The 23,512-nt window shown below is 40.6% G+C and overlaps 2 protein-coding genes across 5 annotated transcripts in view; both read right to left on the minus strand.

Moving 5' to 3' along the window:
* The window catches only part of LOC121517311 (protein kinase C and casein kinase substrate in neurons protein 1-like), a 116,162-nt gene that overhangs the window by 79,236 nt on the left and 13,414 nt on the right, over positions 1-23,512 (minus strand). The window contains exons 3-4 of the mRNA XM_041799001.1: positions 23,369-23,476; positions 19,511-19,662 (exon numbers count right to left, since the gene is read on the minus strand). The gene's annotated coding sequence lies outside the window, so the exon portion shown is untranslated. The remainder of the gene's footprint in view (positions 1-19,510; positions 19,663-23,368; positions 23,477-23,512) is intronic.
* On the minus strand, positions 1,283-7,411 carry hmga1a (high mobility group AT-hook 1a). Of its 4 annotated transcripts, none has more exons than XM_041799009.1 (6): positions 7,271-7,411; positions 6,229-6,332; positions 5,173-5,250; positions 4,149-4,208; positions 1,764-3,421; positions 1,283-1,581 (listed from the first exon to the last, which is right to left on the minus strand). In XM_041799009.1, the coding sequence occupies exons 2-5, from the start codon at positions 6,310-6,312 to the stop codon at positions 3,353-3,355; spliced, it is 291 nt and encodes a 96-aa protein (XP_041654943.1). In that variant the 5' UTR covers positions 6,313-6,332; positions 7,271-7,411; the 3' UTR covers positions 1,283-1,581; positions 1,764-3,352. The 4 variants fall into 4 exon arrangements, with proteins under 4 accessions (XP_041654943.1, XP_041654941.1, XP_041654944.1 ...); XM_041799007.1 differs by having other exon boundaries at positions 6,214-6,332; XM_041799010.1 differs by lacking the exon at positions 7,271-7,411 and adding an exon at positions 7,033-7,156.

Below are 23,512 nucleotides of genomic sequence, written 5' to 3' on the forward strand. Positions count from 1 at the left end.
TGACAATTGCAAAATAATAAAAAAAAAAACCATAATGAAAGCCACTTTAGATTGTAAAACTTCCAAAAAGAGCCCATCCACTTGCCTGGTGTCAATGTTAGGATTGAAAGCTTGTCTCATGAATATAATATGAAAAATCACTTCATTTTCAATTTAACTGTCATCCTTGTATTTTAACAGAGCACAATATTCTTTCTGGTATAAATTTAGGATTTCTTGTATTTCTCTGTCTTTGCCAGGCCTATGTTGTATCGATGCCTGTCCCAAATGAAACCTGTAGCTATAGACTGGAGTAAACACAAGCCAAAGTTTCATGGTAATACATAGAGATGCACAGATTGCAGGATTTAGGTTCAAGAATAATGCCAGTGACAACTTGCCTGCTGCCAACAGGGATGTATTTTCATGACTTCTTTTGGTGTAAGACAGCATTTTTGCCCATGCTTGACCATGAAAACATATCAGACTGTGTCCAACCGGTAACCTCTTCCTATTAAAAAATCTGAATCAGCCAACAGATGTACTTGATAACATTATTTAACTGATTGGACACAATAGCTGTTTCTCAAAATCCAGGAAGGATCCTTCTGAGTCAGGTCCTGTGGAGGCGAGGCTAGAGACCTCCCTGGCAACTCTTGAACACACATTTGGAACAGGCCAAATGCACAAGTGTGTGTGATTATGTCATTAGAATGGTGCTGCCCATTTATGTGGAGGTGGCAGAAATCAAAATGGGGGGGGGTACTAATGACAACTTAGCCTACGCCGTCTAATGAGCAGGTTTCTGTGATAGAAAAGATGTTTTCACTCTACTCCCGGTCTGTTTCGGCATGGATTTTCCGAGCATTACGTGGGCTTGTCTGGTATATCCAGGGCCTGCTGCTGCGTTAGCTTGGATGTTGCTGTAGCAGCAAGCCACACCGACAGCTTGTACGAATAAAGTGAGGATATTTTCTCCTTACACTTCTGCCAAATCCAACACCATAAAGACACTCCCTCATCAACATAAGGCCTGTGGTTGACTCAGTGTGTCTGTATCACGACTTTGTAAGACTTTTATCCAACCCAATCACATGCAATAAAAAGAAGCAGGATGTTGCTCAGAGATAGAGATAGAGACAGATCTCTACTCACACAGAAAAAGAAAGGGAGAGGAGAAAATGTAGCACAAGTTATACAAATGGAGACATAATTTCCACTCAACTTAAAGGAAACCCAACCAAATGAAATTTTCAGTTCTTAGCCGTGGTCCTAATGCACCTTAAAATGACTCTACAAAGACTTTTGACAAAGAAAATTCTCTTTATTGACCATTTCTGATACAAATTGTTGTAGGGCACCATAGAAATATAGACATTGTACATTTATATACGGTGTACATTAAAAAGAATGATCCCATCCTGTTACAGTATATAAATGAACGGATGCAAGATGGTTGGTACGATAACCGACACTGATACTCTCAGGGGTACTGGGAGGATGTTGGAAAAGGATGTTGGGATGAGTATGGCGAGGATGGCTGTGTGTATTGCCAAACACACGACGGCCAAGAGAACAAGTTAAGTGGAAAGAGCGCCCAGTCTATCACAAACACACAAACATTTGTCCATGAAAATCTGAACCAACATTTCAGTGCACCAGAAGAATTTAAAAACACACCTGCTAATCTACCACAGTCAGCGAACACAGTTGTCAAGCTGACAGGTCTCCCTGACTTTCTTCACACATTTAGAAAAAAAAAAAAAAAAAAAAAAAAAAAACACCTGTCTGCGAGCTCCAGGTATGAGCGAGCCGAAGATGTGCTGCGTTACAACGCAATCAGAGCCGATTTCTTGAGATCAACTCCCTACAGTCAGGTCAAAGAGAAAAACAATACAAAAACGTTGTAATAACGACATCTTTCCACTCCAAAGCCGAGGTTACATTTAAAAACAACAGAAAACCAGTTAAATGCAATCATTATATGGTAAAAGTAAGCTGTCGAGTGAGGTATGAAAGTCCAGGCCTTGTATCGCCTGCTTGCAGTTTTCCGGGTTTTGTAACTGAGGTTGTAGCAGCTTAGGTGTGTGAAAAAACCCAGTTAAGTGGACTGTGACCGCAGGTTCCCTGACACTTAGAAATACACAAACATCTTTTTTCCTGTAGCGGACAGCATACAAACAACACACATGTTCAAGACTAAAAAGTATATTACTGTTCTAAGTGATGACAGAAGGACCAAGCTAAGTGAAGCAATGAGAGCTAGATGGAATGGAAAAAAAAAAAACCAAAAAAAAAAAAAAAAAAAACACAACGTACAGCCCTGTTGGATAGAAGTGCCACCAACTATCCTAGATTACAATCAAACCTGTTGTTTGACCGATTGCCTGGCGAGTGATTGGGTGAGCGCTTTGAAAACGGAGGACCCATGTGAAGACAGACGCCAATTTAACAGCAATTGTAAAAGCTCCCTGAAGAAACGACACTGATGCTCTCAGCCTAGAACTCTGCCGACCATATCCTTAAAAACATGTTATATACCCCAAAAAAGTTTGAGTTTATTATTTCATGAAAAAGCAGCACACTCATGTTTTTTAAAATGGTTTGTAACCCGAAGGAACAAAAACAGTAAGTCTATTCTGATCACTAACGATACACTTTACATCTCCCTTCTACACGCCAAGGCCTGCGCAGGAAGTTCGAAGAGCTAAATCTAAACTGATCTACACAAGGAAGGTGGTTAACATGATTCTGCTCTAAAAGTGAGAAAAGAGAGGGAGAAAAATCAGTTATGCAGTTTAGAAATGGAAAAACACTTCTACCATCTGTTACCTAGTTCATCCTACACGCTGAAGCTCAACTTCCATCTAAAATACAATGCAAAAGGAGAGGTTAACCACTTCACACAAACACACGAGGAACAAAAACAGCAAGTTATCGGTAAAATTCACCTTTGTCCAGTACAAAACATGGAGAAAAATCTCTACGCCCTACCATCTCAGATGCGGATACAACAAATAAGTAACATTAAGCAGAGAAAATGTCCTAAGATCCATCTTTATGGTAAAACAGAAAACGTCCAGGCTCCTGAGAGCACACTTCTTGTCCAGTATAAAAGACTCTGTGAACATGACATGTAGAGAAAAGGGCTGACACCTTTCATATACATCTTAGATCTATGCTTGAGCAAGGTCCATCGTTCTATCCAGTGCTGCTGCATGATATTTGTACTGTGTTAACCCAGTCTTTTTGGCGGAAAAAAGACAGGCTTTGTCGTGAACAGTGGTCATGTGGTGGCACTGGTGTTGGAGATACAGCCCAGTTCTGGTTAACAGTAAGTCAGTATGTTGAGTGAGGTAGCATGCGTTGTGAATTACTGGTCCTCTTCTTCCTCCTCCTCCTCCTCTGCGGATGATTGCTGGGATGCCTTTTCTTCCTTCTCCTGTGACAACGAAGGGAAAAAAAACAGTCAGGGTATGGCTACACCCATGAGGAAAATGTGCCATCAACAATAGCTGCCTGTGATTCATGCCTAAACTTGACTGTTTTTGCTTAACCCCCCCCCCCCCATGCCAACATGAAAAAAATCAATGTTATTATAAATCTCTTTGATAAACCACTGTGGCATGAAGAACACCCAAGGGAAGGATGAGCCATCTGTAGTGAAAAGTGATTCATAAGAGCTGTGACTCACAGTGAGGCATCCTGCTTTTGCCTTTTTTTCCCTTTCCTCACATTTGCTACAGCTTGAGATATTCATTCATAAAAATGAGCAGGCTAGCTACAAGGGTAACTCAGGGTCATTCCTCTCTGTGACTAATCCAATCCAGACTTCTTTCAGAGTCCGCCCTAACCACTAAGGCACATGACAGAATGTTACTACAAGACCACAACTTCTTTGCATCTTTGACCGACTGGCGACTCATTTTGCTGGGACAAAAAAAAAAAGCAAAACTAGGCTGTTGCTTTCACTGGTAGGAAATACTGATTCTATAGATCTCTTAAGTAAGAACAAAGATAGCTGTGATGAGTGAAAAATGGCCTGCTTTAAGGAAGGAGGCAGGGGGAATTAGGGAAATGAAATTCTGCCCTGAAGACAGTCATACCAATCTTAATTGAATTTGTGGAGGCATTGCTGAAACACTGACTATTCTTGAACGCACTCTTACCTCCTTCTTTGGAGGTCTTCCTCTGCGTTTTCCACCTGCAGAGGGGGCTGCTGCTGCCTTCTGCGAAAACAAAACAGTTCAAGTTAAGTGAAAGAGCACAGATTTGCATTTTGTTGCAATTTTCACGATTAGAAGCTCAATTTTGGCTGGGATTTTTCTTAAAAAAAAAAAAACCTCTGCACATCTCATAGTGCTTCTTGTTGCAGCCTGGAGATGGCAGCAGAACCTCTTATTTGACCAGGATGGAAAGGGGGCATTGGGTTCATTGGCTATTATCTGGAAGGCCAACAGGAACTGCACACAGGGCACTCCAGTTCGCTGGCCACCTGGTCTGAGGCTCAGAGACAGCTGGTAGAACTGTGCAGAGACACAAACCGTCCCAGCTCAGCCCTTGTTGCTCAAACCTATATCGCACTCCTTTTGCCTTTTTCTCTCCAGTCTCTCCTTCTCTTGCTTAGTTTTCCTATACATAGAGAGGAGAGAGAGCGCACGGGGGAGCTGGAGGGCTGGGGCGAGGGAGAAAATCAGTTGTTGCTATGGAGACGACAGGCAGAGAAGAACTAGGGCTGTGTGCTGGGTGGGGGCGGAGGGGTGCTTAGTGTCAGCTTGGAAACAGTCTTTACGGCCTCTGCACCTGCACCGCACTGAGCATGACAAGCTGCAGGAAGCTGGAGGACAGGAAGTACACAGAGAGCATCACTCAAAAAAAAAGAAAAAAAAAAAAAACAAACGGCCAGTAAACCAAGGTCTTTACAATGGGAAACCCTAGCTGGGCTATTTCTGACACCATGAAAGGAAGCTGCTATATCGCGGCCAGCAGATATATCACAAGTAACAGCAGGACGTCCTTTTAAAAGGATGAGGTTAGCTGCCGTTAAAATCAGGGGATAGAAAAGAGGAAATTGCTGCAAGAGATAGCCAACAGTACAACGCAATTTGGCATGGAGGTTATCCCAGCTCAGATGCATCTCATGTAAAATCATGCTGCCACGTAAAATTCTGACAGCACGCTGCATTGACTCACTTTCTTGCTGGGGCCCTTGTTTCTGCTGCCCTTTGGACGTCCTCTGGGCCTCTTTGGAGTGGGAGACCCACTTGGTTCCTGAAAATCAAAACAAGACAAAAACATAAGAAAAAACCATAACAGCATTTTCTTTGCATTCATAGGAATAGTATACATGAATTCACTGCAACAGTGTGCATGGACACGGTGCATTTCTCCGTGCAAAACTGTCATTCAGTTCCCTTTTCAAGGTCAGGGAGGCTGACAGGTGTTCAGAGCTGCAGGTTGCCACTTGTCAATACGCTAGTGTCTTACTCAAGTGTAAACAAAAACATTGGCTACATGCTCATAACAAATGCAAATGACAATGATCAGGCAACCACAATGAGGCGTAGTGACAACATCCAGGTTAGAACTTTAGGGGATTACCATCAACCCCAACATGCAAGGTAACCGCAGTGCCAGAGCAGACATCTTCTTCATGTGCAAATTAGTGGTTGTATGCCGTACCATGGCCGACACGTCTCTTATTGCATTTCTTGAGTGTTTACAACTGCAGCTCACAGCAACCGAGCAATTCAATCCTACAACACCCAGTGCTGAGTGACAGCTATATGAGCCATTCTGAGCCTCCACGCTGCTATGTCATCCATTACATGACGAGCAGAGAGGAGAGAGCAGAGGTGGGTTTGCGAGGAGAGGAGGAGGAGGAGGGGGTTAAAACCAGTTGAAAGGTGTTGGGTTACAGGTTGCTTACAAACCAGTGAGACGCACAGGAAGTTTGTGGCACACGTCTACATTTACACAGATAAGGGGTGAGGAAATGGTCACAGGGATTTTTCTGCAGCCATATCAAGATGGGTGATGCATCAGTGCTACATCAAGGGGGCTTATGATTAGGACACCTTACCTTTTTATCTACCTGAGAATGAACCGGAACAGATGTGGGCTTGTTATGTTTTTTTTTTTTTACACCCCTCCTTCTCTCTTGCACAACCCTGGTGCCATGCGCTGCTGATATAATGATAATTTTCTCTGCAGAAGTAAATATAAATCACTTACGTCAGAGGTGTTTACCTGTGGCTGCTTACGGGGTCTTCCACGCCCCCTCTTCTCGGTTCCCTCCTTCTCCTTCGGTGAGACTGTCCCCTTGTCGCTCATGTTTGCTTCGCTTTTCAGACCTACAGCAGATAAATCACACCCTCAGGCTTATTGCAGGACGAGGCGCTGAGTTCACACACACACACACAGAGGCATGCACGCGCACACAAACACAGCAGAGAAAATACGAGGGCATTTAAACTCATTGACCGCACAACAAACCGAACCGGTAACGCGTTTAACTCAATTAATCCGCACTTATTTCCAGCTCTATTTCGGTCTCCTCCGCGCTCCGTTACACCCCCGACGTCGTCTCACAAACACTGGATTTGACATCAAACTACCTCGGGTGATATCACCGAGCTTTCGTGGGCGGTTTCAAGCCGTGTAAATCTGCACCACAAGGCTGAACTCGACGCTCCCTTTCCCCGCACCGACCATGTTTCGAGGCCCTAGTTGTTGTGGCCGGTTAATAGGGCCTGTGCATGCAGCTCTGAAATACACACGAATTTACACACAATGACTAGTGTGTGCTCGATTGGATTTGCAGGTTAAACCAGACCATGCAAGGGCCTACTTTCTGTTAAGCGCTGAAAAATGCAGGCGAGTGGGGTTATTGGGTTCACTCGCAGCGGTGAAAGCCCGGGCTCCGGCAACAATGGACGGCTTCGAGGTCCGGGCATGCAAGCCTCCTCTCGTCCGAGCTCCGGCGCTTATGAGACAGTAGAAATATATGAACAGCTCTGTAGTGCAGAATTGCCCCAGTTTTCATGCACTCACCTCTATCGCTCAGTTGTTACCTCTGCTCAAAATTTACGACGAAATGTTTCCTTTAAGCCTGGCTGGTTGTACCCGGTTAACAGCCTTGCACCGATCTATAGGCTACAGCTTTTATTCGTCAGACAACACACAGCCCGCCCCTTCCAAATCCAAGCTCATGCAGCGCGAAAAAAACACTTATGAATAGAATAAAATACACAAAAATATATAGTAAAGGATTAATATTTTTGTTTCTTACCGGAATATTGAGGAGTCTGATCCAACGACGTCTTAATGGGAGCACGTGCGTCTTGTCTCGCGCAGATAAGGAGGGAAAAAGGCGCCAGCCAGGAGCAGTTTTGGGGCAATTTAAAGAGCCGCCCTCATGGGAGCTGAAACACTGGAGGGCGGAGATATGATAAATGGGCCACCAACAGCACTGGAGGAGCTCAACAACCCCCTCCTCCTACTCTTCCTCCTCCAGGATCCCTCATATTCCTCAGGTTTAATCACAAAACACCCACAAGCATGTGCAAAAAGTTTCAGAAAACACTTGTATCAACAAAACAAAAGTGTGGATTTTCAAAATAAACTGGATTTAAAATGGTGTGCATTAACAGCATTACCTACATACCACAGTCTCCACAGTGATGGTGAGTGAACTGTGACCTCCCCCAATGTAAACAAGCTGGTTTTAAGCCCAGAGAGGCATGTCTTGTTATTTTCCTCCTAAAACATGGTATGCTACAAGAGTGAAAGAACTATTCATGTGATTTACTCCGGGAAAAGTTGCAATACCTCCATGTTAAACTGCTCCATCGCTTAAAGTTACACATTTTAAGTGGAAGGTAATACATGGTGACAAGCAAGATACACTTATAAAATCAAGACTTTGTGTAATAAAGTCAGAAAATTGTTCGGTGAAATAGCCGTAATAATCTTATGAGTTATATGTATATTATATTTGCTGTTGCAGCTGGTCTAAGAGGAGCTGAAATCTATGTGAGGACTTCCTAGCTTCCCTGGAACCTGTAACTTGTATCTAAGAAATGCTGAGGCCCCCATGGACCCACACGTAAAGCTACATATTTATCAAAAATCATCATCAGTTTCAATTGTTTATATTGATGAAATCCTAATCAGACCTATAAACTTGTTTATGTCACACCATCACCACTGTGAAGCATGGTGGTGGCAGCATCATGCTGTGGGGATGCTTCTCGGCAGCTGGCCCTGGAAATCTGATAAGGGTAGAGGGTAAAATAAATACAGTGAAATACCGGTAAATCCTGTAGGACTATCTTATTCAATCTGCAAGACAACTACAGCTTGGGAGAAGATTTATTTTCAAGCAAGGCAATGATCCCAAAGCATACAGTGAAAGCTATGCAGAAATGGGTAAAAGACAAGGTGAATGTTCTGGAGAGGCTGAGTCAAAGCCCAGACCTTAATCCAATAGAGAATTTGTGGCTGGACTTGAAAAGGGCTGTTCACGCTTGGTCCCTGTGCAACCTGATAGCACTTGGGCAGTTTTGCAATAGAATGGAGTAAAATTGCAGAGTCCAGATTTGCAAAGCCTGACTGAAACCTATCCACACAGACTCAGTGTTGTGGTTGCAGCCAAAGGTGCATCGACTAAATACTTAGTTGAAGGGGGTAAATATTTATTCGCTCACTTATTTCACATTATATATTTTTATTTAACAGTCATTACTTTGTAGACATTTTTCACTTTGATATTAAAGTGGTTTTATTGTCAGTTCTTTAAAAATATTTATAAATATTGACCATGATTGATTTTTATCATCACTAAAAGGGCAAGAGATCCAAGGGGTTAATGCTTTTTAAAGGCACTATATAAATGTCTCACAGCAGTATACCCAAGCAGTACTGAGTCATGTAATTGGAAGTGAAAGTGGATTTTTTTATTGCACATAAGTGATTCATCCCAACACATTAGAAGCTAAAAAAACTTTGTTAAAGGTGTGGTTTTACAAAGAGTGATGCCGTGTGTAACCAGACTGGAGTGTTTTGCTAGGGTTTTACCTTTATACATTTTTTAAGTTCCCATTGGATAAAAAAAAGCTACAGAACTACAGGACATGCAGTTCTGGGTATGAATCAAATAAATCAAATCAAATGTCACTGTACTTGGGTGATAGGAATGGCCATAGACATTATATACGTACACGCCTCATTGACTGTGTTTGCTGCACGTCAACGTGTCCGCCATATTGCCAGAGGCAAGACCGTTCCCTAAACAAATGCAAGTATATAGGGGATGAAGGGTTTTATTAATGTTTGAAATGTTATTCCACGCGATCTTGTCATCCCCACACAGCACAGGAGTGAGGCATACTGCCCAGGAATGCCTTTGGCAAAATGGCGGCGGCGTTGATGTAAGACCCACTGGCCAATGCAGCGTCTATGTATATTATGTCTATGGGAATGGCTATCCTGTGTGTTTTTTACATTTAAGTTTTTTTTTGTTTTTGCAACAGAATGTTGTAGAAATACATTAAAATAACAACACTCGCCTTTTGAAAAGGATAGAGAATGAAATGGAAAAGGCTGCAGAAAAGAGTTGAAAACAAAGGTTCATTTTAACATGACATGTAACACCTCAATTGTTGCATTTATAGGAGCGATGTGCCAATAGATGTCTCTGTTGTGTGCACAGATGGTGATACAAATGTTTTAAAAAAGAAAAAACGGCTAGCAAATATATCTGGGTGGCACACCCATTATTGTCTGTATGTGGAGAGACACTGCTTTGGGGGCGCTGAAATCACAAACACAAAATTACTCACTTGAGCTTTAAATTTACACCATTTTGATGTAGAACTAACAATGACATAAAATAATTATTGATTTAATTGTGAAGTATCTTTGCTGGTTTACATGGATTTTCTATAATTTTCTATTATTATTTTGTCACTGCTAGGTTTTAAAACTTTATGGAAATCACAGTCTTTTTGAACCTTTTTAACCTGCTCTTTGAATGTTGCTGCTTATCTTGGGGAGACTTCTTCTGAAGCCATTTCAAACTCTAAACCTCTCCTGCACAGTGGTGAATGGAGAAGTTGGGATACTCTTGCTTTATTCCCCATTTTTTCAAGTGGCCCATCCAGCAAAAGATAACCACCCTGTGTCATAAACAAAGACATGGAAGACTACCTCGCATGTTTAGTTCACCTAAAAACAGACCTTTGGTATTTGCACATTGACACTTACCTTCTGCTACCCCAAAGGGCCAAAATCAAAACAAACTGAACAGCCAAAGAGCAAATTTTTATTATCACCACTGGCCCTCAGACAACTACATGACTATGCATTTTCAGTGAACTATTCCATGTTCCTCATAAGTGTAAGGGTAATGTATTACAAGTAACACACAAGTATACTTGAAATACCTTTGGTTGCCTTTGCCATTCCAGAAGAGGGGATTCTGAAGTAGATAAGTATACACCATATACCTGCATATATCACACTGCTTCTGTGCAGTTAATCTGATATTAGGGCTATTAAACCTTTACAAATTTTAACCCCAATTAATCTCAGGATTTCTGGGGTTAATCACAATTAATCGCCCCTGTTTTTTCATTTGAAAATTCCACTATTTTGCATTTGAAACTGTGTTTTAATTCTTAAACAGAAATAAAGAGCTCTGGGTAGAGTGAAGATTATGGCATCGTTTTGACTATGGAAAAAAAGAACATGACATGGATTAAAAAGGGAAGGGAACAGTTAGACAGTAAATGTGTGATAACAAAAGGTGTAGATGACCTTTAACTTGTCCACTGAACTGAAGCCTGTGGCTTCTTCCTGCATGTCTCTCCCCACTCTCATCCCTGTTTCTGACTGTCCACTGTCCTCCTCTATAAATGAATGGATAACAACACCCCCCACCCCCCCCCCCCCAAAAAAAGGAAGAAAAAAAGAAAATAACAAAAATGGTATGCTGGCTTAGTCAAAGGTTGCTAAAAGGAACAAAAGCAGATAGAAATGAATGCAATGAAAAAATTAACATGCACTTATTTTGGGCCTTTATTATTTAATGCGTGCATTATTTTATGCATTAATGCTGACACCGTACCTGATTTAATTCTTAAGTTGTCAAACTCATGTGCAAATTCAGTTTCGCTGTCAATTTAAAAATTCCTCCAGACACTATACCCTATCTCTTTATGTGCTGATGTGTTGGGTAATTATAGCTGGTTATTCTTGTTTCAGTTTTTGTGCCACCTCGTAAAAGAAGCCAAGTTGATGATCAATCCAACACTGAAATTGTTCTATGAAATAAATCTAAGTACATAAAACCTTTTTAAAAGCCTTTATAGTAGGATTAAAACCCCCTCCAAGATTGATCAGTCTCACAAAGTAACATGCTGCAACTCTCTCTCTCTGTCTCTCTCTCTATACATATATATGTATAGACAAGCTTCGTATGTGGCTTCAAATAAGAAATCTGCAATCACATTGCATCAAAAAATGTAAAAATTATGTTGAAAATGCATTTCTGTCATTTTAGTTCCTGCTTATCTTGGCAAAGTCAGCCTTGAATGAGGCTTTCTAAGTTAAACTAAAGACTGATTTAAAATTAAATGCATTTTAAAATGTATTCAGAAACAGTTTGGGATTTTTCAGTGCAATACTGAACAAAATCTTTTCATTTTTTATCCTTTTCATTGACTATTAGAACATTTTGCCCCTCTTTAGTTCTGACCCTGAGTCTGTAAATAAGATAAAACGACACAGTCTGCTACCTCTCTCTCTTATTCACAAACACATTTAGTCAAAGCCTCTGCGTTGCCTTCAGACAGTGTTGGTTTAAATATTCAGAATTTAAAAACAAACATTTATTATCTTTTGCAAAGGTGTGGTGAGCACAGAGGAGACGGTGCTCTTATCAAACCACCTAGTAGTACTTTCACACAAAGGTTTCACATGTAAATGACTGCCCATCTGGAGCTGATGGGTCCTCCAATATGCAATTGAAAACAGATACTGAGAACGTAGAGTGGTGACCTGAGAGCGTCTGAAAGCCGCCATTTGCTGTCTACTTCATTTTTCTGTGTCAGGATTCATCTCAAATATCTTGAGATTAAACAAATGTGTTGATTTATTTTTAACTCTTACAACTGCAGATGGATCTCGTGTACTGTATATACGTGGTAGTAGAGGAGTGGGAGTTTAGTAAAAGGGGATTGGATGGAGTATGAATGGAGAGAGCACTTTTCTCAATGAGTCCAATGTTCCGCTCAGCATGTGCTCGCCTTGCATGCCACCCCCATCCCTCCCCATTTCTCACTCTATTCACTTCCTTCCTCTCTATCTTCCACAACTACTTCAGCCCCATCCCCCACACCCTCACACATCTCTGCCATACCAGCCCCTCAGAAAGTGTGTGTGGATGGAGACTGGGAAATAGGTCCACTCTGTGTGTATGTGAGGAATGTTGTCCTGCTCAACCACTGGCACCACCTGGAGACCGATCAGGGGACTGGGTAATGTGACCGCTCAGACATGATGGAAAACAAATGTTTGCATTTTACATTTAGGCGGGGAGGAAAACAGCAGGTCACAGAAGTTACAAACACACCACTGACACATTAAACTGACTAAAAGAGCAATTCAGAATTTTATAAAAATTAAAGATTAAGAATTAACCATGAAAAATTCACATTTAAAAATGTTAAAAGGATGCATGACTATCCACAACTAAAGTGTTGTTGATCCTGATGATCCTTACCAAATCAAAAGTGTAATAACTTTAAGGAAAAATCATAAAATTGCAGAATAAAGGTGAAAATGAGCAAATACAGGTTAAAAGCAGCAAATAATTTGCAGGGTGTGGGAAATATAGGCTGTAAAAATGGTGAAAAGCAGTTCAGAAGTGTCAAAAATGGGTTAGAAGTGGCAAAAAAGGGAAAAATAAGTGGTGCAAAGTGGTTAAAGACAAGCAAAATTGGTTCAAAGTGGCCGAAAGAGATTAAAAGAGGTAAAAAGGGATGAGCAGCAAAAATGGCTTAAAGAAAGGAGAAAGTGTCAAAAATGGTGAAAAGTGGCTAAATATAGCAAAAAAAATTGGCTTGAAGTGGCAAAAACAGGGTTTAAAGTGGCAAAAAATTGGCTTAAAGTGATATGAATTGGAAATTGGAAACAAATTTCCCAATTTGTTTTTAACTGTCCCTTGAAGCAGGAAGTTGTCCTGTCAGACAATGCTGGGGTGGTGAGAGGGAAATGCTCAGGCACTAGCTGGGAAATTTAATGGTAAAATCAGGGTGAAACACCCTGCGAATTGTGTTCACACATACAGCTAACCCAGTTAAAATGAGTAAATTTTCAGGAGTTTTGTGCAAGTGTGAATGATGCTTATTAGCAAATAAAGTCAAAGAAGAAGAAATGCATGGTTAATATACCCTAAGGAAGATGGATAAATGTATGTAAATTTAGCCTAGCATTACTAATAAAGTCTCATAATAAATGAATATTATAAAGCTAAAACTCTAAATGAAACATAAACACATCTTACTTGCAGGTGGAGGTGTGAAAATGCAAAATAATCATCACAGTTTTATATCTGTGATTACAAGAATGTAGTTATATTGAGCGATATGAATGAAGAACTTTACTGATCAGGTGTATTAAAGCTCTTAGATTTTGGAAAATGAAAGGGATTCTAGCACTTACATCAGGATCTTAAGTAAGCCTTATTTTGGCTTAGAAATCTGAGAAGCAGTCACATGAAGCCAGATCACTGTCCTTTACCGCAGACTGACCGTTTCTGTGCCAGATCTTAACCTGCGGCACTAGAAAGCAGTCAAACAAAGAGTGAGTGAATTTGAATTTACATGCTAATCAAATAGTTGGAGAGACAAACACTTCCACCTCAGACGTCCTTCTCAGAGCCGTCTCCTGGCTCGTGAACTCTGCAGCAGCTCAGGGCAGACAGAATCCTATTAACCATCGGGGGGGTCTTGGCCCACTTTGGCATGCTCACCCCTCCCCCCACCTATGTCCTCCTGCCCTTTCTTTCCCCTCCTTCTCCTATATGCTCATCTGTCTTCCCCTCCAGCAGCTCATTCTCCTCCAGCTCGATCCATTTTTAGGTGCTGCGTAAACCGCAGGACTGCTGCAGCCAAACCAACTAACAGATGTGGACAAAACATCCTATTCCTGCCTGTGCTTGGGTTTCCCCCTTGTGCTTGTGCTGCTGTTGGCCCTGGAAGAGCCTGAACATGACTAACACACATATACACACACGCCAGTCACATCCTCTAAAAGAGGAGAGGCAGAAAAAAAAGAGCAGGAGAGAGGGAGAATCCGCCGGGAGGGGAAGAGGAAAAGTGTGGGAGCAGTTGAAAGGCAAGGTGGGCGGAGATGGGAATATGTGTGTGGGTGTCTTTTATACTTCTGCGAGGGGGCGGATGGAGGTTAGTGGGCGGGGGGAGCATGGCCAGGCTGATTCAGTCATGAGTAGTATCTGACTCACACAAACACAGGAAGCAGCGCGTGCAGCCTGTTTAGTGAACACAGTGCTGTATTTATGTGAGAGTCCTATAAGCACTGGGATAATATGAGCTCCTCAACTACCTAATTTCACCTCCGTCCATCCATCCACCCATCAGTTGGTCACTGAGTCAGCGCTCCACTCTCCCTTTCAAATACTTTTAGATCCACATCCTGAGATTTTTTGGACCAGGATCCAGCGGGTTTATCAGTCATAGTGTGACTCAAGCCTGAGAAATTTCTACGGGTGAAAATAAAGCCATATTTGAAACTTCCTTTGGCAACAACAGCTTTTACATGTGAAAGCATGTTCATTTTATATACCAGATTTTCTTCATTGGCTGTTAATGAAGAATCTCATTATAAGAATACTGATTCATTGCACATGGAATCCAATTTTGGTTTTAAAACCGACAAAAAAGATGCACATTCTGTTGTACGGGTATTTACAGCTCATGCAAAAATATCAATCAAAAATCCAGTTTGTCACTTACAGGACTATTTATTAGTGCTGGTCCATAATAAGTGCATTATTTTTATAGTCAGGATTAATTGCAAAGCTTGCAGGTTTGGTTGGTTGGGTAAGGTTAGTCTAGGTTATGTAAGGTTTGGTTAGGTTTAGATGGGTGGTGTAACATTAGGTTAGGTTAAGTTTTGTTAGGTTTGGATGGGTTAGGTAATGTTATGTTTGGATGGGTTGTGTTACGTTAGATTAGGTTTGGATGGTTTGGTCAATGTTTGGTTAGGGTTAGATGAGCGGGGTTACATTAGGTTAGGTTAATTTTTGTTTGGTTAAATTGGGTTTGGTAAGGTTAATTTTTGTTTGGTAAGGTTTGGCTAGGTTTAGATGGTCGGATAACATTAGGTTTGGTCAAGTTTGCTTAAGTTTGGATGGGTTGCGTTATATTGGATTAGGTTTGGATGGTTTGGTCAAAGTTTGGTTATGGTTAGATGGAATGGGTCACATTAGGTTAGGTTAAGTTTGGTTATGTTTGGATGGGCTACTGAAAAACAGCATTGTTGCTTTTAACAAGCTTAAAAAAATTATTTATATTGGACAAAAGGACTGCATATTAATCGGTGCACCTATGGGTGTGTGGATGTATCTCTCTAGAGTCAGACAGGAGAAGAGGTGTGGGCAGACTGTCCACTCATTAACTGATCTGAAGAGGTGTTTATCTTTGAGATGCACTGTAATACCTGCAAACGTAAAACTTCCCACAAACGTAATACAAATCTCCCACTTTTAATTTAATAATCTCACAAATGTAAGAAATGTACTAGCAGTTGCCTCCCGCAAACATAATAACTGTTACATAAACATAATAACTATTACATTTATTACATTTGTGGGAAGATAAAAATCACTGTCTCTCATAATTGTATAAACTTTCCACAAACCACTGGTGTAGAGCAAATACTTTGTATCTCCAAAATCACTAGTTTCCAGGGCATGAAAAAACGCTGTATTTTATAATTAATTTATCACTGAATGGTCATAGTCAGCATTTTTTGACACATTTTATCGATTAGAAATTGGTTAAACACCACTGACAGATGTAAATGGTGGCCAATAGCACTCATTTATGAACAAAAAATCATTAAAAATAGAGATATAAGGTTTTGGAAAGATGAAACCTGTGGTCATTGGTTGTTGCAGCCTTTTTACAACTGCCAGTAGGTTCAGGTCAAGTGAAGCTCGAGTCATATAAAAAAAGTCATGAGGATATTTTATTCGCCATGGGACAGGAAGTTTTCTCCAGAGTCTTAAAACATGAGAAGAGCAGTGGACTTTTGCACAAAAGTTTGGAATGATAAAGGAGAGGATCAATGTAAATTTTTAAAAATTCTGCTAAATCCAAGATCTTGAATCAAGCCTTCAGCCCACAATGCTTCTGTATGTTATCTTTAATGTCCTCAGAGTACTGTTTTGACACATTTGAATCCACTCTGCTAAGACTCATATCTCTACGAGTGTTTTAAGACTCTGATAAAACCCCTTCCTGTTTCATGGCGAACAAAAATGGCCCTGATTACGTTTTTTGATGTGACTTGAGCTTAAGCTGACTTGAACCCACTAGTAGTTGTAAAAAAGGCTGCAACAAACAATAACCACAAACATTTGGTTTTCATGTTCATGTTACATTTGTGGGAAATTATTACAATCTTTAAAAGCAGTTGATTTTTATCCACCCACTTATGTAATAAATCCCTGAAAATGGCATAGCTGTTATGTTTGGGAGAATTTTTTTATCGTGTTTGCAGTAGGCAAATGCTATTATATTTTGGGGAAATTCATCACGATTGTGGAATTATTACATTAAAAACTGCAGATTTGTATTATGTTCATGGGCAGTAATTACATTTACAGATGTAACATGGATGAAAAAACAAAGCATGTGTTTTGTTCAAATTTAACATAAATGTGGACATTGTGTGATAGCGTCAGAGTGTGATAAATTTGCATACATTTCTTGAAAACCATGTGATCTATCAGTTGAAATCAATCAGCATTTTTACAACACGCTCTGGCACCATCACTCACAATATACACGAGAAGCAGCACAATACCTTCCTATTATGTATTCAGCACTGAAGGCTTCCTGCTTTTTGCCTCTACAGGAAGGTCAGAGGTCAGGGTCAGCTGCAGTGCAGTAACTCCTCCAGCTAACAGCAATTATGTGATGGCAGATCTCTGCTGCAACCCCTTTTAAATGTGTTTCATTAACTGTAGGGTTCAATTCTGCACAGTTCCCCTGCAATACATCCTGTGTGTGTGTGTCATTAAAATAACTAAGATTGCCAAAGTCAGTATGCATCTTTCATTGTCAAGCTTTGTAACTTAAATTCACAGTCTCTGTAATTCTTATAATAGATAAAACTTTACTTATCAAGGACTTAAAGTCTGAGAGTGCTGTTCATACACTGCCTCTAAAAAGTACTCAACCCCTTGGATGTTTTACCCTTTTATTGATTTTATAAATTAATCATGGACAATATAATCAGGCTTTTATGATGAAAACAATGAAAAAATTATTTCATGCCAAAGTGAAACAGATTTCTAAAATTAATGACAATTTAAAAAAAGTTGGGTAAAATAAGTCACAGCATAAATATTCACCCCCTTCAAGTAAGTATTTAGTAGATGCACCTTAGGCTGCAATTACAGCACTGAGTCTGTGTGGCTAGGTCTCAATCAGGCTTGCACATCTGGACACTGAAATTTTACTCCATTCTTCTTTGCAAAACTGCTCAAGCTCTGTAAGGTTACACAGGGATCAGGCTCAAACAGCCCTTTGAAAGTCAAGCCACAAATTCTCTATTGATTGGGGTCTGGGCTTTGATTCGATCACTCTAGAACATTCACCTTGTTGTCTTTAAATCGTTTCTATGTAGCTTTCGCTGTATGATTGACTTCATTGTTGTGCTGGAAAATAAATCTTCTCCTAAGCCATAGCTCTCCAGCAGACTAATAAGATTGGCCTTCAGTTTTTTTTCAATGTTTTTACGCATTCATTTTACCCTCTAACTTCAGAGATGAATCCCTACATCATAATGCTGCCACCACTGGGATTGAGAGAAGACATAGTGTCTTCTCTGATGGCCAAAAAGCACCATTTTGGTCTCATCATGGAAAAGAACTTTCTTGTACATCACCATGGAGTCTCCCACATGCCTTTTGGCAAAGTAGTCCAGATTTGCCGCTCTTCCATAAAGCTTCAACTGGTGAAGGATCCAAGCAACAGTTGTCGTATGCAGAGTCTCTCCCATCTCAGCTGCTGAAGCTTGTAACTCCTTCAGAATAGTCATAGGTGTCTTGGTGGCTCCTTTCACTACTGTCCTTCTTGCATGTTTGCTCAGCATGTGAGAACAGCCTGATCTAGGCAGATTTACACATGTGCCATATTCCGTTCATTTCTTCATGTATTTCACAAATCTCCGGGGATGTTCAGTGCCTTTAATTCTTTTGTGTCCATCCCCTGACTTTCACTTTTCAATCACTTTTATTCTGAGTTGCTTGGAGTGTTCTTTTGTCTTCATGGTGTAATGGTAGCAAGGAATACTGATTAACCAGTGGCTGGATATTCCAGACACAGGTGTCTTCATACTTCAATAACTTGAGACACATTCACTGCACTCAGGTGATCCCATATCACTAATTGAGAGACTGGTAGCACTTAATGACTGGACCTCTGTTGAATTAGGACAGTCAATGTAAAGGGGGATAGAATTCATTTAATCACTTATTTCATACTTCAAATATTTTTTCAACTGACATTACGTATGTAGAAATCTGTTTAAAATCAATCAAAGGGTAAAAACATCCAAGGGGATGAATACTTTTTTATAGGCAGTGTAAGTTCATGTGTGAAACCAACCACTAATAAAACATTTAAACACAGATTTGTCTACTCTAATTTAGTCTGGACCCTCTTATCTCCTGTTGTCTCTCATATCATATAACTGACCTTATTTCCACAATCTAGTTTTCTACTTTATTATCATAGATTTCTGTCTGCAGTTGTGTTCAAATTATGAATAAGTGGATACATTTTTTAAATTTCAGCTGTACTGTTATTTGTATTCTATATACTTATAAAGTTATCAGATATCATCCTTTAGGGTTATTTCAGGGCAGATTTCTTTCTGTCCAGTAGGTGGCAGACACATATTATCTTTGCAAAATAATCCTGAGGCCAACAACATGTGACATCTTGGAGAATGGACACCACCTTGTGGCCGTACTTAAGCATAAACAGTGCCTGTTAGTACATCTATTCAGGAATTAACTACCTTATTTCCATTAAAACAGTTCCTACTTACATGTCAAACATTAAAAAAAAAGACTGGAAGAAGAAAAAGAAGAAGTAGAAGCTCTTATCCTTGTCTCCCCAGGATCAGGTTTTCAGTGGAGACATGAATCTTTGCTGAAGTGTTGTTGTGTTGATGTATTTACCTTTCCACATGTTTCAGTGATAAAACATACCTCTGCTCTGGTGGTCAAGGACGTCTTCTTCGAACAGCCTGGCACATTAGAGATGATGTCCAGCAGATGGTGGTGTTACCCTGAGGAAATCCAATCAGCCATGATTCTCTCCTCAGTCTGAGGTGTTGCAGGTTTGCTGTCACTGAGAAACTCTGCAAACATAAATCGATAAGCTGTCATGTGGGCATCAGTGTGGCAATGAATTTCCAAGACAATCCATCAAAAACATTTCAGTAAGCCTGGGAATCAGCTGTGAGTATGCAGCTTTGATTAAGAAACATGGTTTTAGAGATAGACCCAATTTTCTCCTTTTTTCATGACATATAGTCCAGTGCAGGTGATTTAGAGCCTGCCCTCTAGAAATGACAATCAGAAGCAGCTAAATGGAGTAACTACTTAATTCAACTGACCCTCATTGGATCTAAAGCAGGCTTAAGTAGAGACAGCAGAGGGACACTGTCACCCTGACAGATGAGTTTGAATTCAGAGCGGTTGGGAGGGGTAATAGATGAGTCACCTTGGTGATGTTGCATCTGGAGTTTTAGAATTCATGCTACCCTTCTTCATCTTACCTGATTGATCAAAAGAGAAGGGGCCCGCCTGGCCATTTCGGGGCCTGTCACATCCCAGCCTGGCAGCTGCAGTCCCAGGAGAAGGCGTCCGGCCTGGGCTGCATCTGTGCTGGTTACTTATGGAGTTGATCTGGGCTCAGTTTTATCACTGCTTTTTTATTTCCATGGGGAACAGTGAGCAGCGTCTCTCAGTGGATTGCTGATGTGATGACCACAACAACAAATAAGAGGCAGGCTTTACAGTTCGGGATAAAAGGTTTACACACTCCTCTACAAAACAAGTGCCAGGCTCAGCTGCAGAGTTGAGTCACTTCAGCATTTGTTTTATTGATTGCATTCTTTCTGGCTCTGCCCCTGTCAGGCAAATTGGAAAGAGGGCACTCTTGCCCCTGGACCAGAGTAAATTGAATTTGTATGGGGGAAAAGTGGCCAGACCGTGCCACTTTGAGAACGTCACCTCTAACGTGCTTTATATAGTCTTCTCACCTCATCTTTTACACAATCTAGACATTATAGTTTTATCTGAATGCAAAGTCTCAAGGCTTAGCAGTTTATTTCACTATATTGTAGTCAAAATCATCTCATTAAACCTAACATACAGTGCCTATAAAATTTTTTCACACATTTGGATGTTTTACCCTTTTATTGTTCCAATACATCAATCACTGCCAAGTCTGTATGATAGGTCTCAATCAGGCCTGCACATCTGGAAACTGCAGTTTTACTCCATTCATCTTTAAAAAAAAAAAACTTCTCAAGCTCTGTCATGTTGCACAGGGATCAGGCATGAACAGCCCTTTTCAAGTCCAGCCACAAATTCTCTATTGGATTGGGGTCTGGGCTTTGACTTGTCCACTCCAGAATATTCACCTTGTTGTATTTAAACCATTTCTGTATAGCTTTCGCTGTATGCTTCAAGTTATTGTTGTGCTGGAAAATAAATCTTCTCCCAAGCCACATTTCTCTCTCAGACTGAATACAATTCAGTTCAGTTCAGTTCAGTTCAGGACTTTCCTATATTTTGCTGCATTTATTTTACCTTCTACCTTTACAAGCCTTCCAGGACCAGCTGCCCAGAAGCACACCCACAACATGACGCTGCCACCACTATGCTTCCCAGTAGGGATGGTGTGTTTGTGGTGATATGCAGTGTTTGGTGTCAAACAAGTTGTCTTGTCTGATGGCCAGAAAGGACCACTGTTGTATCATCAGGCCAAAGAACTTTCAAATTGACCATAGAATCTCCCACATGCCTTTTAGCAAACTCTATTTATTTTGGGGGTTTTCAGCAGTGGCTTTCTCTTTTCCACTCTCCCATGAAGCTTTGACTGGTGAAGAACCCAGACAACAGCTGTTGTATGCAGAGTCTCTCCCATCTTAGCTGCTGAAGCTTGTAACTCCTTCAGGGTTGTCATACATGTCTTGGTGGACTCTCTCAGAAGTCTTTGTCTTGCATGGTCACTTAGTTTGTGAGGACGACCTGCTCTAGGCGGATTTAAAAATGTGCCATACTCCTTCCATATCTTGATGATGGACTTAACTGATTTTTGGGGAATGTTCAGTGCCTTTGAATTTTTCTGTTTTCATCCCCTGTCTAATACTTTTAATAACCTTTACTCTGATTTTCTTGGAGTGCTCTTTTGTCTTCATGGTGTAATGGTAGCCAGGAATACAGATAAACTAGTGACTGGACCTTCCAGGTGCATCTCCCAAATACTGACTTTAAAGGGGAAAGATATCTATGCAGTCACTTATATCCACTTACATAATTTTATTAAAATGACATTACTTTCTAGAAATGTTTTTACTTTGCATTTTTTCAGTTAAAAAAGCAAAATTATATCAACAACGATTGATGTATAAATTAAATAAAAGGGCAAAACATCCTAAGGGATGAACACTTTTTTAGGCACTGTAAACCACATCCACTTGACAAGTCCAGGTTAACATCTTTGAAGATATTAAAAGCATAAAAAGAGACCTGAAATGCTTTAAAGTGGTGGAATAGCTGCCAAGGCAGGAATCAAAATTTTACTGTTGGTTTTGTAGGAATAAGATGTTATTTCTAACATCTTACAAATGAGACAAATTTACTTGGCAATTCTGGAAGTTTTGCTGTGAAGTATTTCACTTGCATTAAGTTTGAGGCCAAAAGATAGACATATTGAAATTAAAGGTAAAATATTTACCAAAATACTTCATCTTTTATTTCTCATGATGCAACTTAACAGCATCTTTTACTCACTTAATCGTCTGATCTATTTATTTTGGATGAAAAAAAAAATAGTTCAGTACCATTAAAGTAATAACACAAGTTGTAACACAGGCTGAGAAGAATTTCAAGCAGTTAAGAAAGCAGAATGAAATTTGTTGGAATAGTATGGTCTGCTGAGAAGAAAACTGATTCTGTCCCCATGCTGTAATGTTGTACTCATGATAGACAACACACTTTTTGTAGTCACCTAATCCTGACAACTTGTGAAAGTGCAGGAAGTTAAAACACTGGTTGGGAATAACTGGGAATGGAGGAAAGCTCTAGAATGACCTGCACCAGGTTAGGGAACAATATATCTGGAGATAAGCCCAAACCAACAGGGTCCAGAGGCATGCACCTGGACATTTTTTTCCCTATTCAACACTTCAATTTACTACCTTTAAGCCAAAGACAGAAATGCCAAAAGTAGTTGGGACAGGAAAACAGATGACAGTGTTTGCCTATTTTAATAATTTCCACCGATTTCCTGGTGTTTAGCCCAGGAGAGTGACGGTAGGTGACACAAAGCTATAGTTTAATTAATAACTTGACACATTTTGGGCACGGGAGAAAACATTCCTGAAAACTTTCGGATGCATTGGGTTGAGATGAGGGTCAGCAACTCCAAGTCCGAGGCCATGGCTCTCTGCTAGGAAATGCTGGATTGCTCCCTCTGGGTGGGGAGTGAGTCTTTGCCCAAAGTGAAGGAGCTCAAGTATATCAGGGTCTTGTTCATAATTGAGGGTAGAATGGACCGTGAGATAAACAAGTGGATTGGTGCAGAATCTACAGTGCTGCAGTCATTGTACTGGACTACTGTGATGAAGAGGGAGCTGATACAGAAGGCAAACCTCTCAATTTACTAGTCCATCTTCGTTCCAAACCTCTCCTATTGTCATGAGCTCTGGGTAATGACTGAAAGAGTGAGATTGCAGGTTCAAGAAAGGGTGACTGGGCTCAGCCTTAGAGATAGGGTGAGTAGCTGGAGGTAGAGCCTCACCTTAAAAGGCATCTGGCACACTGGTTGCTTACCTGTGGAGGTCTTCCAATTGTGTCCAACTGGGAGGAGACCCAGGACTCGTTGAAGGGATTACATATCTCATCACAAATCTCACACCTCGGAATCCCCTCCAGAAAGACCTGGAAAACCAACAACCTCAGCTCAAAGACAGCACA

The sequence above is a fragment of the Cheilinus undulatus genome, linkage group 11 (assembly GCF_018320785.1).
Source record: "Cheilinus undulatus linkage group 11, ASM1832078v1, whole genome shotgun sequence".
Taxonomy (NCBI): Eukaryota; Metazoa; Chordata; class Actinopteri; order Labriformes; family Labridae; genus Cheilinus; species Cheilinus undulatus.